This window comes from Natator depressus, chromosome 1, assembly GCF_965152275.1.
Source record: "Natator depressus isolate rNatDep1 chromosome 1, rNatDep2.hap1, whole genome shotgun sequence".
Taxonomy (NCBI): domain Eukaryota; kingdom Metazoa; phylum Chordata; order Testudines; family Cheloniidae; genus Natator; species Natator depressus.
Genome location: NC_134234.1, coordinates 265,727,860 through 265,745,500, shown reverse-complemented (window position 1 = coordinate 265,745,500; position 17,641 = coordinate 265,727,860). Strand labels below are relative to the sequence as shown.

Here is a 17,641-nt window from a genome sequence, read left to right as displayed (position 1 = left end):
AAATATGCTTGTGTTTTGGTAAATCTTTATAAAATACTTTCTCTGTGATTTATTACGTTCCAGAATTCACTGTAGTGAGCAAAAAGAAAGTGCTGTCTACAAGTAACCTATGTGTCAGGTCACTTGTTATTTATTAATTTGTATTTCTGGGTGTATCTACACTGCAAAAAAAACAAAAAAACCCAAAACCATTGGCAACAAGTCTCAGCCCGGGTCAACTGATTTGGGCTTATGGGGCTTGGGAACATCTACACTGCTATTTTTAGCCTGAAGCGAGAGCCCTATAGTGCGAGCCTGTGTCAGTTGATCAAGGCACTAAGACTTGCTGCCATGGGTACTTTTTTTGCAGTGTAGATGTACCTACAGTAGTGCCTAGATCTGCCGCCAAGATCAGAGCCCCAACTTTACATTGCCCAACACAAACGCATGGTAAGAGAAAATCCTAGCCTCAAAGATCTTACAATCAAAATAGATAAGATGGACAATGGATGGGAGGGAAAACAAACTTTAATAGACTGTTTCTTTTATTTAATTTTTAATGTATATTTTTTTTTGCAGGAAGAGGGCAAGATGCAAGTGCAGAGGAAAAGAGTTTAACACATAGTCATTCTCCAACATGGCTTTTATTTTTGTACATTTTACACTAATTAATGTGCCACTCAGTTTTATAATTTGTTCACTTCCTGAAATTATTCTCTGACCTCTATCCTAGTCTAGTCTAGCTAGATATTTATAATTAGCTCATCACCACGGCACCTGATTTGAGACCCAATTCCGGTTTTGTATCCATCTTCAGTATTTAGCAAGGCACCTACATTGTTGGCATCTAAACTCCATGGCCCAGATCCATTGAAAGAAGTTAGGAGCCTAAATACCTTGGCAGACCTGGGCCCATGCAACTAAACTTATTATTGAGGGTGCCCTAATTCTCACAGCCTCCCTTGTTCTCGCTAGGAAATGAAGAGCCTTTTGCAGAGGAACAGCCATGTTTTCAGTGGTTTAGGGGCAGATTCTCAGCTGATGTGAAATTTTATAGCTCCACTGACTTCAATGGAAATAAACCAACTCACATGAGCTGAGGATCTGCCCTTAGTGTCTCACTATTAGGATATGCTGGGTGGTGCTAGCTTGATGCTCCTTTTTGTGTTACATGTAGGTTTGCTTCCACCTGTCAAGTCAGGCAGTTTTCAAGCTGTGCTCGCTGACAGACCAAAAGATGCTGTCAGTTTCTCTGCTCAACTTTGAAAATAAAACACATCTTGAAAAAGTCCTTGGGGTAGATTGACATAGTGCCTCGGAATATTAAGCAGAGCTATGAGGTCAACACCTTGATTATAGCTTTGAAAACCTACATTATTCATCCTACCATTAATTTTTAACTGTTGTAAGGCCAAACTCTGTTCTGATCCTGTGCGTGTGCACGTCTCTCATTTCTCTTATTAAGAGTAAATATAAAAATACTATATCACATTATTAGAGATGCCTCTTCAAGCAATAAGAGAACAAATCTGTACACCCACCTTGTTTACTCTCCCACTGCAATGCAGGGGAAGATGGGGATGATGGGCAGCACTTACAGGAAGGGATGACCATGGTGGATAATACTGGCTCCCAAGAAAAAGGGTATCTGATTTTGTGTGGGGAGGAACACTGGAAACACTACTGTGACGCCAGCTCTTACCTGCAGACATCAGGTGAGCACTTCTTCTTTTATGGCTGATGTAGATGTAGAGCAACAACTATAATTTTATATTTAGATGGTTAAGTTAGAGAATTGTGTCTGGAGTAGCAGAGCGTATCGCAGTGATGCCTCCTTCGTATCTGTGAATCGGGCATGGAGTCATGACGTGTTCCATGGTCTGCTCTGGGTGACCATAGTTGCACACTGGAGAGCCTTTAATTTTCCATTTGTGCAGCAAGTATCCGCATCTGCCATGGTTTGTGCAGATGCGGTTTAGGGTTGCCCATGAGCTTTGTGGGAAATCAAAGCCAGGGATCTTCTGCGTTGGGTCTCTCACGCAGGGTTTATTTGTGACTTCTTGTGAACTCCATTTGGCTTTGGAAGCTCCAGCAGAGTTGAAGTTGCATTGCTGAAGGTTAAATGCTTGGGTCCAAAAGGGATAACACGACTTCAAGCGGTGTTGAGGGATGTTGTTAAGGCCCCAGTGGATGGGAAGACTTCACTTTCCATGGTCCTCTGGAATTCCCAAAGGGTTGCGGCATCGTGGCGAACGGATGGTGAGCGATGCGCGATAGCACTGGCAGCCAAGGTGCTGGAGTACACTTGATGTACTGCATTGATGTACTGCACTGCAGTGTTCAGCTGGACATCAACAAGTCAAGTATGGCTACTTCCAGTCCATACTGGTGCACAGTACTAGGCTACGGAGTACACAAGGGCCATCCCTGATGTCCGTAACACCGATGCTCCTGAGCTTGTGCTTGCCAGTTTCTGGACCAGATTGACCCTTGTCTTCGTCTTGGCAGCTACCTTCTTCAGATGGTCCTGGAAGGTTAAGTGTGATCCAGTTTCACTCTGAGATAGGTTGGAGAGTGGTTACGTCGCACAGTGTTGCCACAGAAGGTCACTTTCAGGGTGTGCTCAGCGTTCCTGTTATCAAGATGGAATTCAGTGACTGCTGTTTCGTAAAGATTTGGCTTGAGCCTCCATTTCTGGAAATATTCCTCCACGGTGTTTAGGTCCCTGTTCAAGGTGGATTCGATGTCGCTGAAAGTGGCTGCTTGTGTTGCCTGGGTAAGATCATCGGCATATGCCAATTTGCGTGACTTCATTGAACATATAAACTCTGAAAAGCATCATTGCAAGTACTGAGCCTTATGGAAGTCCACTGTTGAGGAACTAGGGCGAACTGACTTTGTTTCCCAAGTGGACATGTAGCTGCCTCTTGCTCAGCATCGTCCATAGCAGGCATAGTGTTTTGTGGCATGGGATGATCCTTGCAAGCTTCAGCATCAGGCCTTTAATTCAGACCATATTGTAGGCTGATGACGGGTCTACAAAGGCTGCACTGGTCTTAAATTTCCTCTGTAATCCAGCCTTGATGTGCGTTACAAGGGCCAAAACTCAGCTGCAACAACTGCGTTTAGGTTGGAATCCTGCTTGTTCTTTGGGGATCACTGACTTGATGAAAGGACGGATTTTTGGCCCTTGTAATTCACATCGAAGACAGATTCCAGCTGGAAACCAGACCAGTTCATCTGTATGATAGTATTGTTCAAGATAGGCATTAGACTTGTAAAGATGTATTTAGTATTTAGACTTTATAAAATGCTTGTATTAATCTTGCATGCATTAATCTTACTTGTAATGTCTGTTCCCATGCTATAAGGTAATATGTAAGTTTTGTTTTATAACTGTAAAAATGCTTGCTCTGGCTCCCCGCCCACCAAGGACTATGAAAATCCAGTGGGTCATTGTTGAACATCATGATACAAAGATGGGGTTAATAGCCCTCTCACACCTATTAAGGTGCTATGTGCAAGAAAGCCCCTCCCATCAGCCTGAATGCTGGAAGAAGGGGATAAAACATGGACACGCAAAGATTTTCTCTCTCTCTTTGCTGTTTGGACTCTCACAAGGGCCAGAGCTAAAAACAAAAGCAGAGATCGCCAGGCCAACCTGGGTTAGCCCTACAAAACATTCAGTGCTGACAGATTACTACAACTCTGTCACCCTTTATAAGCATAGACTGTAGCTCATTTGGGTATAAACATTGCCTGCTTTAACCTGTAAATAACTCTTATTTCTTTTTCCTACTTAATAAATCCTTAGTTAGTTTCCTACAGGATTGGCTACAAGCATTGTCTTTGGTGTGAGATCTGAAGTACAAATTGACATGGGGTAAGTGACTATCGGCTCTTGGGATTGGAAGCAACCTGAACATTTTGCGATCTTTGGTGCATGGCAACCAACTATCTCTAGTCCAACTTGCCTGGGTGGCAAGCTAGACTGGAATGCCCAAGGGGACAGCCTGTGACTCTGTGGTAAGACTGTAATAGTCCTTCAGGAGTTCACATTTGTTACTGGGCTGGTGAAATCTAATTATAGAACATACCACCAGTTTGGGGTGTCTGCTTTGTTTTTTTGACAGTCTGCCCTGAGATTGGCACTCACGGTCATGAACCACTCCAGACAGCGTGACAACTACATGTCAAAAACCCAACCTCTGGAGGCTGATAGCTTGGGCTAACCCCGAAGGCCACTCAGAAGTTGCAACTGCTGTGCTGGGTCATGGAGAATAAGACAGTCCCTGAGACAACTGGGCTCTTGTTCGTTTAGGGCTTTGCAGATGAGAACTCCAGTACCTTGAACAGGACCCAGGAGTGGACAGATAACCAATGCAGAGCACAAAGCACCGATGAGAGATGTTCTTCACTGCTTATTATCTGTCAAGCTGAGGCCCAGTTTCTGGTTCTCACAGCAGATCCAACGGGCAGGGACCCTTTGGTTGGTGGAGCCCTGGGTGCACATTATAATGGCTGAGTCCAGATTGATCTTGATGATGGGCTTGTGGCTGTAGAACTCTCTGCTGCTAGAGCCTGGGCTGCGCTCATTTCCTTCGTCCAGTGCTTTGAAGCTTTGGTTGAAAAGCACTCTCTAAGAGCCAGGTATTATTATATTATTTTAAACTAGACTGTGCCAAGCACTTAAATGTGCTGTCAGAAACTATCTTCCTTTGGCCAGGCATGACTCAGATAACCTAACAAGTCTCTTGTGTCTCTAAGTTCCATGATTATTGGGTAAAACTTGAGTGTAATTCCATGTAATTCCAGAGGCTTTTTAAAAACAGAGCAGGTGCAATAACAAATGTACACACTGGATATGAACAACTTTCCTTTAAGAATGTGTAGACCATTGAAGATAATTCATAAAATCAATAGGTCAGCTTGAACAATTAAGAATTATCAGCACAAAAAAACTGCCACTTACTTGAGACGTATAATCATTAGTCAATCTGCAGTAATAATGTAACCAGATTTGACATTAGGTCTAATTTATTAATGGTAAATAATTAAGTAATCAATTGACACTCCTTCATTCCTATGACCAAAATCATGATACTGATCTGCATGTCAAAGCCATAGCAGTCCTGGATGCTAAGACTGAAATAAAGCTGTTTCTAAATCCCAAACAGACCTGATAGTTTCATATCCAACTTTATTTCTTATTTACTATGTACATGTACATCTACCATAAGCCTTTCACCTTAGCCTTTCTACCTAAATGGAAGTCTCTTTAAGAGGCCTAGGTCTTCCTGTGGTGTTGCCCTACATGAGCAAGCAGAAGCAGATGAATGCAGAATAATAGTAACCAGCTGATCCAAGTTGCAGTCAGAGAAATTACCTATTGGGTAAGATAAATTTGTAAGTAATTATTGAAACTCATGGCTACCACAACACCCACAAAGTGAAAGTTAATGGAGTGTCCAGTGAAGAACATACAGATCTCTGCATATAGACAAAAATGAAGACCTGTGAGTACAGCCTCTTGTTCTATATCATTCTTGACTACTGTTTTATATATTAGAAGCTAACTTGAAAGTATTTTTCTTGGAGCAGCTCATCAGATGTCCATGTTAGTCATCTTAGTAGACAATTGTCCTGACTGATGTAGAATAGTGACCCAGAGTCTATTCTGCTCCAGATTCAGCTGTGATGTAAGGAATGTCACTCCATTAACTTCACTGGAATTACATCTGCTTCAACCAAGAGTGAAATGAACTTTGTATGTCCATGACCCAGCTACTGACAATATCTGTTCCTACCCCCAGGACCCTGAGCTAGGCTTCCAGCCATCCTTCTAGCCAAAAAAGGAAACACCTACACAGAAGTTTTTTTTTTAAGTTGGGCTCCCAACTCATGAGGCCACAAAAAAGGGTTTTTCAGGGAATAAGGAGGAACTGTGTATTCCACACTGGAATATTAACAATCTGAATTTTAGTCCTCACGTCCCATATCAAATCCCAGACCAATTCAAATATTAGTCTTCACCTACATCCTTAGCACTTGTCCACCAGTTTCCCATGTATCTGAAAATCAGCTTTGTAGTATCATCTCTTCCAGATTGCTGAGTGTGACATGACTGAAATACTTCAACTTGCTTTGCTAGATCTATCTGAGACCTGTCAGATACACCCTAAGCTTCCAAAACACACATTTGTTATTCTTCTGTTCACTCCCCTGAACTGCAGAACAGAGACTGCCAGCACCACATCCTGCTCTTTCACTGTCCAGCTTTGAAAGCCATAATTAGCTAGGAGCTGAAACAAAGCCTAGATGTTTGTAGAATTGAAAATGTTTCTTTCCCATTTTCATCAATATAATCTATATGGGATTGATTTAATGGTGATGGGATTAAACCATTGACAATTTCCAACAGCAGACACAATTACAGAGTGAACCACTCTGATGCATGGCATGTCATAAACATACAAGTAAGTACTGTAGTATGTTGTACATTTACAGATATATACATTCACATGTGTATATAAACACTACACTACATATATTATACATAATATAAAATCAGGCAAAATGTAAGTAAAAAACTTACTAGAATGGTTTACTGCACAGTCACAAAAAGCACAGTTTAGAAATAATTTAAAATTTGTTATTTAAAAAACAAAAATTCATACTTGCCAAACGACTGTTTCCCGTTGAGGACTAGCTTCATGTGAAGTCCGAAGTTTTAAAATTTTGCCATTTTTTAAAGATATATGTGTAACCAAGTCAACTATATATTTTAAAGCAAGAGTATAATATCCCCCAATGTCTATGATTGAATAGATTCTACATGAACCTTCCTATAAAACTTCACCTTAGATTCTAAGCATGGAAAGTTTTATCTTAAGAAGAAACTTTTTGGAAATATGGATGAAGGTCCCTAACTCCAGACATCCCCTTTTGAGCATTCTGGCTGTGACAAGTAGCTTTTGTGTCAAATTCTGCAGTACTATTGGAAAACTAAAGCCTCTATATTTTCACTTTTGGTAACTGCTTTTACCATGCAGATGTTAAGCCAAAGTTAAAGTTGTGTTAAGATTTGCACGGAAAGCAGGACTGACATCCCTCTGTTTCAAACTTTAATGATTGAATTTCGTCTTCTAATTTGGCATAATAACTCTTCAGAGCAAATGTAAACTTTCTGTCTACATTTTGAAGTAAAATGCTTCCTCTCCATGAATTTATTTTCCTGATATTTCGTTGGGTTCTAACTAAAGAGCCACAGTCCCCACAAACCTCCCCTCTCCCGCACCCACCCGAGGTAATCTCTCAGACACCAGGCCCTTTTGAAATATTAAAATTAAACACAAGGCCAGATCCTCAGCTAGTGTAAACTGATGTAACTCCACTAAAGTCCTTGGAACTCAACTGATTTACCACAGATAAGGATCTGGCCCATGAGGCTCAATGCTCAACTGAACTGGTCTTATTGGTGGGAAACACATGGGTGCTTCTAAACCATCTTTTCAACTCCCCTGTCCTAGGCTGGCCAGATGCTGAAACAGTGCCTGATGCAAGCCTTGTGGCTGCTCCTATGCTAGCTGGAATGGACTAACAAAGTAGGCCCTAAAAGTTAACTTTGCTGTAGGAACTTTATATTTCAATTTCCTGACATTTGTGTATTTAAATGGTGAATTTAGGGCTTGTCTTCACCTTGGGGGTGAGTCGACCTAAGTTACGCTACTCCAGGTACATGAATAACGTAGCTGGAGTCGACATAGCTTAGGTGACTTACTGTGGTGTCTTCACTGCACTGTGTCGCCGGGAGACGGTCTCCCATTGACATACCTTAATCTTCTTGGAGAGCTGGAGTACCAGGTCGACCAGAGAGGGCTCTGCCATCAGTTTACCAGGGCTTCACTAGACCCGCTAAATTGATCCCTGTTTCACTGATTGCAGCAGTGTCGATCTCCCCGTAGTGAAGACCAGCCCTTAATGTCCCATTCACTTGTGGGGAGGTGTTCTTCTGGTTTGGCCTTTGATTTCTTCCCTTATTACATACGTTTACCTGTGCACTATTATTTCTACAGAATATATTTATATATGTGTAACCCTTCTGCCAGGTGAAGCCAGCAGCAACAAGGGCTGGGTTCAGTATCTAGGGGTTCCTTTTCAACAATACAACACAAAACCGGCTTGAGCCCCCACCCAGTGACCTGGGACAATTACACACCACCCCCTGGGCGCCTCTAAGAGTCAATACTTCCCCTCTCGTAAGCACAGCGTCTGAGTGTAGCAAAAACTTTTAATAAAAGGAGGGAATTAACTCAACATTAATTTGGGAAAACACCACAACTAGGGCTCATAAACACAAACCATGAGCAAAAGACCCACCCCCAAGTAAGTTGGGCAGTGTCCTTTTCTCCTCAGGGTCTTAAGTCCAGCAATCCAAAAGTCTCTTTAATGCACCTGTCCCTTCTCTGTACCCCACTCAAAGTTGCTGTCCTTGGCCAGTGCAGCCCCAAAGTTCAGAGGTTCATCTGCAGAGTTCACTTCCCACCCTGTGTGGAAGGCAGGGGGCTAAGGAGGCACCTTACATGCTGCACTGCTCAGGCACTCACTCATCACCCCAATGGCTGATTGCCACACCTCTGCGGGGCTCTGCTCTGGCCCTCTCCACCAGCTTCTCTGCTGGCCGCTTGCCACACCCCTCCACCAGTTGCCCACTTGGTAAGATGTCTTCAGGGCCCACCCTCACACTTAACACAGCTCTCAGTGATTTCAGCTGTTAAAAGCAGGGGAGCCTCACTGCAGGTGCACACTGGGCAGTCTCTTGCAATAGAGACACTGTTCCAAAGTAGGTCTAATACTTAGACCGGGGCGGGCAAACTTTTTGGCCTGAGGGCCGTATTGGGTTTCTGAAATTGTATGGAGGGCCGGTTAGGGGAGGTTGTGCCCCCCCAAACAGCCAGGCATGGCCCGGCCCCCACTCCCTATGCGACCCCCCCGTTTCTTACCCCCTGACGGCGCCCCTGGGACTCCTGCCCCATCCACCCCCCATTCCCTGACAGCCCCCCAGGGACCCCTGCCCCATCCACCCCCCCCCCCGCTCTCAGTCCCCTGACCGCCCCCGGACTCCCCGACCCAACTGCCCCCCCGCGGCCCCATCCAACCCCCACGTCCTTCCTGACTGCCCCCCCGGGACACCTGACCCATCCAACCACTCCCCTAACTGCCCTCCACCACCCCATTCAACCCCCCTCTCCTTCCTGGCTGCCCCCCTGGAACCTCTGCCCACATTCAACCCCCGTTCCCTGCCCTCCGACCCTTATCCATGCCCCTGACCGTCCCCCGAACTCCCCTGCCCTCTTTCCAACCCCACCCCCTCGCTCCCTGCCCCCTTACCACGCTGCCTGGAGCACCGGTGGCCGGCAGCATGGCTGCACCAGGACAGGCAGCCTCACCGCACCACGCAGCACAGAGCACCTGGTCAGGCTGGGCTCTGCAGCCATGCCACCCAGAGCATTGCACCGCATGGCAGTGTGGCTGCAGGGAAGGGGGAACAGCCTCCCAGGCCAGGAGCTCAGGAGCCAGGCAGGACAGGCCCGCAGGCTGTAGTTTGCCCACCTCTGACTTAGACCTAGGTATGAGTGATTTCATTTCTGTAGCATGTAACACGACTCTCAATTGAGTCTAAATTCGCTCTTTTATTATACCATGGAGAGAGGAAGGGCCAAGTGGTATCTAGAACCCTTAAACAGGGCCCACACCACCAGATACAAGTACCTGTCCCTACCTTCTCTCAACTCATTGGGCTTTGGAACCCATGTCCCCTGCCTAGCGAGTGCTGTTCAGTTGAGGGTGAGTCCCTCCATTGGGGTATGCCAGGTACAGTTCTGCTGCCTTTGGTTCGCACAACAAGGATAGCGACCCTTTATTACTCCTGCCGCAATAACAAGGAGACTGGGGATCCAACATTTGGGCAAGCAGTCCCATCATCTGAGCACCTAGGGAGGGTGGATGTGTCCATGCAAACGAGATCAGCTTCTGAAGTCTTTTTTTCCCACAGCTCACCACTTGATGTCAGGGGACAGCTCATCCAGACTCTGCTTACATATGAAGTGTGTATGGCTACAACTTCTGTTATAACTCTCAACTATGCTTTTGGACATGCTCCCACACAACTGTATTGTAATAAAATAATCCCAAGGAAACAGCTCCTTTCAAAGAATTTCACTCTAAAAACAGCTGTGAAGACCAGAGTATTGCTACTTGAAACAGACTTACCAAACTGTGGCATGCTTTCAGATTTGTGGATCTTCAGATGACAAGACTAGCTCTGTTATGGGGAAACATGCCATCTTCTTCATGTTTGAGGCTATAATTTAACTCAAATGAGAGTGTTCTATTCTTTCCCCAAGGAGCTGGCCAGATGCCAGATTTCCTCACCTACAGCATTTGGTTAACCTGCCTTTCCCCACTAATACTTCCTGAGATGGTTGTGCTGTTGATAGTAAGCAGAGGGCAATCCTCAGCAAGGGCATGATCCAAAGTCCATTGCAGTCAATGGAAAGATTCCCTTTGACTTCCATGGGCTTTGGATCAGACCTCTAGTGACTAATGCACTGTTTTCAGATTAAATTTGGCGACAAGATAGTTAAAATGCTGGTGAACAACATCTTATTTACTTTAACCTTCAGTTAACATTCAAAGAGTCCAGTTAGACTTGCAGATCCAGGCGTTACCTGTTTTGAGTGTGTCCATGTTCTACTCCACTCTAGGCAGGCAGATACATGCTTTTATATGATAATCCACACATTTAAAAATCTTAAATCCATATTCATAGATTCATAGATACTAAGGTCAGAAGGGACCATTATGATCATCTAGTCCGACCTCCTGCACAACGCAGGCCACAGAATCTCACCCACACATTCCTGCAATAAACCTCTCACCTATGTCTGAGCTATTGAAGTCCTCAAATTGTGGTTTAAAGACTTCAAGGAGCAGAGAATCCTCCAGCAAGTGACCCGTGCCCCATGCTACAGAGGAAGGCGAAAAACCTCCAGGGCCTCTTCCAATCTGCCCCGTAGGAAAATTCCTTCCCTTCTTCCTGAAGTGTTCCTTCACTTCTTTTTCCTTTCTTAAAAATAGGAACTATGTTAGCAATTCTCCAATCATACGGTACAACCCCTGAGTTTACAGATTCATTAAAAATTCTTGCTAATGGGCTTGCAATTTCATGTGCCAATTCCTTTAATATTCTTGGATGAAGATTATCTGGGCCCCCCGATTTAGTCCCATTAAGCTGTTCAAGTTTCGCTTCTACCTCAGATATGGTAATATCTACCTCCATATCCTCATTCCCATTTGTCATGCTACCATTATCCCTAAGATCCTCTTTACCCTTATTAAAGATGGAGGCAAAGTATTTGTTTAGCTATTGGGCCACGCCTATATTATCCTTGACCTCCACTCCATCCGCAGTGTTTAGCGGTCCCACTTCTTCTTTCTTTGTTTTCTTCTTATTTATATGGCTATAGAACCTTTTACTATTGGTTTTAATTCCCTTTGCAAGGTCCAACTCTACTTGACTTTTAGCCTGTCTCACTTTATCCCTACATGTTCTGACCTCAATAAGGTAGCTTTCCTTGCTGATCCCTCCCATCTTCCAGTCCCTGTATGCTCTCTGCTTTTTCTTAATCACCTCTCTGAGATGCTTGCTCATCCAGCTTGGTCTACAACTCCTGCCTATGAATTTTTTCCCCTTTCTTGGGATGCAAGCTTCCGATAGCTTCTGCAGCTTTGATTTAAAGTAATCCCAGGCCTCCTCTGCCTTTAGATCCATAAATTCTTCAGTCCAATCCACTTCCCTAACTAATTTCCTTAATTTTTGAAAGTCAGCCCTTTTGAAATCAAAAACCCTAGTTGCAGATTTATTTTTGTTAATCCTTCTGTTCAGTTTGAACTGAATTAGCTAATGATCACTTGAACCAAGATTATCCCCTACAACCATTTTTTCTATAAGGTCCTCACTACTCACCAAAACCAAATCTAAAATGGCATCCCCTCTAGTCGGTTCAGCAACTACTTGATGAAGGAATCCATCCACCCACCTTCAGCTATCGCATCTAGGAAAATCTGAGCCCTATTATTATTACTAGCACTCATTGTCCAGTCTATATCTGGGAAGTTAAAGTCTCCCATCATCACGCAGATTCCATTAGTATTTACTTCCTTAAAAACATTAAAGAGGGCTCTATCCATATCCAAATTAGATCCCGGCGGTCTATAGCACACCCCAAGCACTATCTCAGGGGAGGCTCTAGTAGTTTTCTTCCCCAATGTAATTTTTGCCCAGACAGACTTTGTCTTATCCATTCCATCGCTTCTTATTTCTTTACAGGCTACCTCATCATTGATATACAATGGTACTCCACCACCTTTACCTTTATTTCGGTCTTTCCTAAACAGCACATACCCTTCAATACCTGTAGTCCAGTCATGACTACTATTCCACCAGGTTTCTGTTATCCCTATAATATCTGGTTTCACTTCCTGCACCAGTAGCTCTAGTTCCTCCATTTTGTTACCTAGGCTCCTTGCATTGGTGTACAAACATCTTAATTTTTGCTGTTTGGCCTCGCTCACATTCTGTACCCTATTAGGCACAGTCATTCTACAGCCAGTATAACCTATTAGACTGGTATCCACACTGCCCTTCCTCCTTATGTACATTCTCCTACCCATGGCTGTATCCTTTCTTATTTCGTTTTCTTCCCTCTCAATTCTAAAATCCGGCGTGGAGATTACCTGGACATCTCCCAACCATCTTCCCCAAATTCCTAGTTTAAAGTTCTCTTAATCAGTTGTGCCAACCTCCATCTTAGAAGTCTATTTCCTTCCCTACTCAGATGAAGGAAAGAGAGAGAACTGTCCTCTCTCCATGAATGCCTCCCAGTGGCCATACATCCCAAAGCCCTCCTGATAGCACCACTGCCTAAGCCATGTGTTGATAGTCATAACCTTGTCACACCTTTGTTGCCCTTCTCTAGGAACAGGCAGAATCCCACTAAAGATTACCTGAGCCTCGATTTCCTTAAGCGTCTTCCCCAGCCTAGCATAGTCTCCCTTAATACTTTCCAGTGAGAATCTAGCCATATCATTTGTTCCCACATGAAGGATAATTAGGGGATTCTTTCCTGCTCCCTTTAGGATCCTTTTCAATCTCAGGTCTATATTCCATATCTTAGCACCTGGAAGACAGCACACCCTTCTATTCTCTGGATCAGCTCTGGTTACAGGCCTGTCTATTCTTCTCAGTAAAGAGTCCCCGATCACATAGACCTGCCTTTTCCTGATGACGGTGCTATTCTCCAGTCTATCCCCTGTTCCCTCTGGCTGCAAGTTCTTTCCATTCCTATTCTCCCTTGTAATCCTCTTCAACCCATCCTGTATCCTCCTGGGGCTCATATTTGGTGTAGTCTCCATTGACTCTTCCCCTTTTTCTATAGGACTAGCCACTCTTCTCTTCTTCCTTGCCCATGCACCTTCAGTGACTACCTGCTGAGCCCCTTCTTCATTTTCCAACTCTGCAAACCTGTTCTTGAGCTCTATTTCTCCTTCACTAGCCCGTCTTTTCCTCTGCCTGGTTCTTTTAGTCACATGCTTCCACTGACCACTTTCCTCACTCAGTCTCCCTTCAGAATTCCTCAGTCCTGCTTCCACCTGCAAGTCTGAGCTTTCCCCTTCAGATACCTCATGTCTTTGCTCCATAAAATCTGCTCGAACCCCTTTCTAAACTCAACCAGACTTTCCACCTGCATCTCCAAACCTCAGATCTTTTCCTCCATCAGCTCTATCAGATGGCATTTCATGCAGACAAAACTCTTACCAGGTACCCCCTCCAGGATCATGTACATACCGCAGCTTCCACATCCAGTCATCTTCACTCTGTCTTCCACTACATGAGTCACTCCCACTGCTACCTCTGTATCTGTCATAGCCTTCCCACATAAATCCTGTTAATCTGGGAAACACAAACCACACCAAAACACCACCACCCACAGCAAAAACAAACCCCAAACAAGTACCACAATACAAACTCCCCTTACAAACTCCCACTGAAACTCCCCTGTTTACAGCTCTGTTTGCTACGTCCTGTGCCGCTACAGGATCCCAAAGCCTTTCACAAACTACACACATGCAGCCATCTCTGGGATGGAGGATGGCAGCCAACTGGTGCACAGCCTGCTGCAGAATAATGTGAAAAGTCTGACTCTTACAAGAAGTACTGTACGAACTTTAAAGTCTATATAGAGCCAGCATCTAGCTTATCTATCTGTCTTAGGGTTTTATATTGTCACCCATCACTGTAGTATCTGAGTGCCTTCCATGTAATAGCAAAGCAAAATCCCGAGCAGACTTAGAATTATAGAATCATAGAATATCAGGGTTGGAAGGGACCTCAGGAGGTCATCTAGTCCAACCCCCTGCTCAAAGCAGGACCAATCCCCAATCAAATCATCCCAGCCAAGGCTTTCTCAAGCCTGACCTTAAAAACTTCCAAGGAAGGAGATTCTACCACCTCCCTAGGTAACGCATTCCAGTGTTTCACCACCCTCCTAGTGAAAAAGTTTTTCCTAATATCCAACCTAAACCTCCCCCACTGCAACTTGAGACCATTACTCCTTGTCCTGTCCTCTTCTACCACTGAGAATAGTCTAGAATCATCCTCTCTGGAACCACCTCTCAGGTAGTTGAAAGCAGCTATCAAATCCCCCCTCATTCTTCTCTTCTGCAGACTAAACAATCCCAGTTCCTTCAGCCTCTCCTCATAAGTCATGTGTTCCAGACCCCTAATCATTTTTGTTGCCCTTCGCTGGACTCTCTCCAATTTATCCACATCCTTCTTGTAGTGTGGGGCCCAAAACTGGACACAGTACTCCAGATGAGGCCTCACCAATGTCGAATAGAGGGGAACGATCACGTCCCTCGATCTGCTTGCTATGCCCCTACTTATACATCCCAAAATGTCATTGGCCTTCTTGGCAACAAGGGCACACTGCTGACTCATATCCAGCTTCTCGTCCACTGTAACCCCTAGGTCCTTTTCCGCAGAACTGCTGCCTAGCCATTCGGTCCCTAGTCTGTAGCTGTGCATTGGGTTCTTCCGTCCTAAGTGCAGGACCCTGCACTTATCCTTATTGAACCTCATCAGGTTTCTTTTGGCCCAATCCTCCAATTTGTCTAGGTCCCTCTGTACCCTATCTCTGCCCTCCAGCGTATCTACCATTCCTCCCAGTTTAGTATCATCCGCAAATTTGCTGAGAGTGCAATCCACACCATCCTCCAGATCATTTATGAAGATATTGAACAAAACCGGCCCCAGGACCAACCCCTGGGGCACTCCACTTGACACCGGCTGCCAACTAGACATGGAGCCATTGATCACTTCATGGAGTCCCTGTCTCTTCTGTCTTCTGGGGGGTCTAAACTCTGCTTTGGTAGGTTTTATTTGGTTGGATTGTATTAATTTCCTCTTTTTTTAGTAAGGGTTTAGGTGGAAGGTTGGGGGCGGGAAGTGACTTTAGTTTTTAAGGTTTCATCTGAAAGAGACACAATAATATACTGCAGATAAGTCATTTATCTTCTTTGAAAGGATGAGGATCTGAATTGACCCTGCCCAGCTTTCAACTATGGCACCAGGAAGTTAAAGTAGTTCAAACCTGATGCTTAGATCACTAAGCCATCCCTTATTAGAACATTGCTTTGGTTCAGTTTGTTTTGATTTTGGGGAATACCATTTGACTAGGGTTATACACATAAATTATATTGGAAGTTGAAGCTAGACAAATTCAGACTGGAAACAAGGTGTACATTTTTGACAGTGATGGAACAATTTACCACAGGTTGGGTTGGATTCTCCATCATTGACAATTTTAAAATCAAGATTGGATGTTTTTCTAAAAGATCTGCTGTAGGAATTATTTTGGGGAATTTCTATGGCCTGTGTTATAGAGGAGGTCAGACAATGGTCCCTTTTGGCCTTGGAATCTATGAATATTATATATAAAAACAAGAAAACAAAAAGCAACTCTGCTGTATTTCTTGTCTCTCTTAGGGTAAAGCTTACACAGGTCATACATACCACATGGAAGACTCCTGCCGCCTTGACAGGTATAAATCCAGCAACAGGCACACAGTGATCAGCGTGGCCATTACAAAAGCAGCTTCCCTTTACAATAAAATCGTAGATTGCATAGTGTATGAACTGCTGAGGCTTTGCATTCAGGTCATTGCCGTGACAGGGACAGGCCTGTCGCTTAAGCAGCTGCACTCGAAGATTGGTGATCTTCAACTGTGCCTGAGCTTCAGCGCTGTATGGATCCTCAGCCGAATACGGTGGTGACAGAGCTCGGTATATAACCTGAACAAAGAAAAGCAGACACAAATAAATAAAGAAGAACTGGGGATGTGAACTGGAGTCTTTTGAAAGGTTTGAAGTGTATTGTCTGCAAACTGCACTCTCTGAAAAGTTTGCCTCTGGTTTGATTTACAGGACTGTCTGTGACATCTGGAATTGATATGACAGTAAGATGTGATGAGGTTTTTAGAGCTTGATCACACCTGGGGAAGGGTTGCCCTCTGTTATGTTATGGAACAGCTGTCCCCCATGGTGCATGAAAGAAAGTAATGAGTTGAGTAATGAGATTCCCAGTTTGCTCTGTCCTGTCTACAAGAAAGTGGAGTAGCAAAGTAAGTTTTATCCAGAGGAGAAGCATTTTTGTTCATCTTTTTAAAAAGGCAGAGCCTGATCCTGGAAACACTTAGGGTATGTCTACACTGCAATTAAAAATCCACAGCTGGCCTGTACCAGCTGACTTGGGTTCATGGGGCTCAGGCTAAGGGGCTATTTAACTGAGTTGTACATATTCAGACTTGGGCTGCAGCCCAGGCATTGGGACCCCACAAGGGGTAGGGTCCCAGAACGTGAGCTCCAGCCTGAGTCCAAACATCTACATTGCAATTAAACAACCCCGTGAATCCAAGCCCCATGAGCCCGAGTCAGCTAACACTGGCCAGCTGATGGAGTTTAATTGCAGTGTAGACAAACCCTTAGGGTGAAATCCTGGCCTCATTGAAATCAATGGGAATTTTTCCATTGGCTTCAGTGGGGCCAGGATTTCACCCTTACTACTTGGCATAGTATTTTACCATGAATAGTATTGAAGTCAATGGGCTTACTCACAACAGTAAGCACTACGTGAAGTAACGAGCATTGGATGTAAAAAGGATGTAAAAAGCTTCTGTCCATTGGCTTATTAACTCCCACTCCCAAAACTGGGTGTATTTTTTGGCAAATAAAGCAGATTTCCAAATATTTGGCTCATGTCTGACCCAGGGTGCTTCCTAGTGTGAAAGTGATTATGTGTGGTGAGTAATGACAGCAAGAAGATAACCCAGAGGACTGAGATAAGAAAGAAAAATTGGGGGCCTTTTAGGTTTAAGCAAATACCATTTAGACTTTATTTTAACTTCAACAGGACTGAACAGGCAAAAATTGGTTTAACTGGAGAGCACTAGATAAAAATAACTAGTTTTCTTTAAGAGATTTATTTGGAACTTGTTAACGTAGTTGTCTATACAGTGTGATACCAGAAACAGCAAGCATGCA

At 44.1% G+C, this 17,641-nt stretch overlaps 1 protein-coding gene across 2 annotated transcripts in view; it reads right to left on the bottom strand.

Annotated features, from left to right (window-relative positions):
- NTN4 (netrin 4) overlaps positions 1 to 17,641 on the bottom strand; it is a 131,383-nt gene that overhangs the window by 46,698 nt on the left and 67,044 nt on the right. For both annotated transcript variants that reach the window (XM_074941877.1, XM_074941876.1), the window contains exon 3: positions 16,115 to 16,393. In XM_074941877.1, the coding sequence (XP_074797978.1) occupies positions 16,115 to 16,393 (279 nt within the window). The remainder of the gene's footprint in view (positions 1 to 16,114; positions 16,394 to 17,641) is intronic.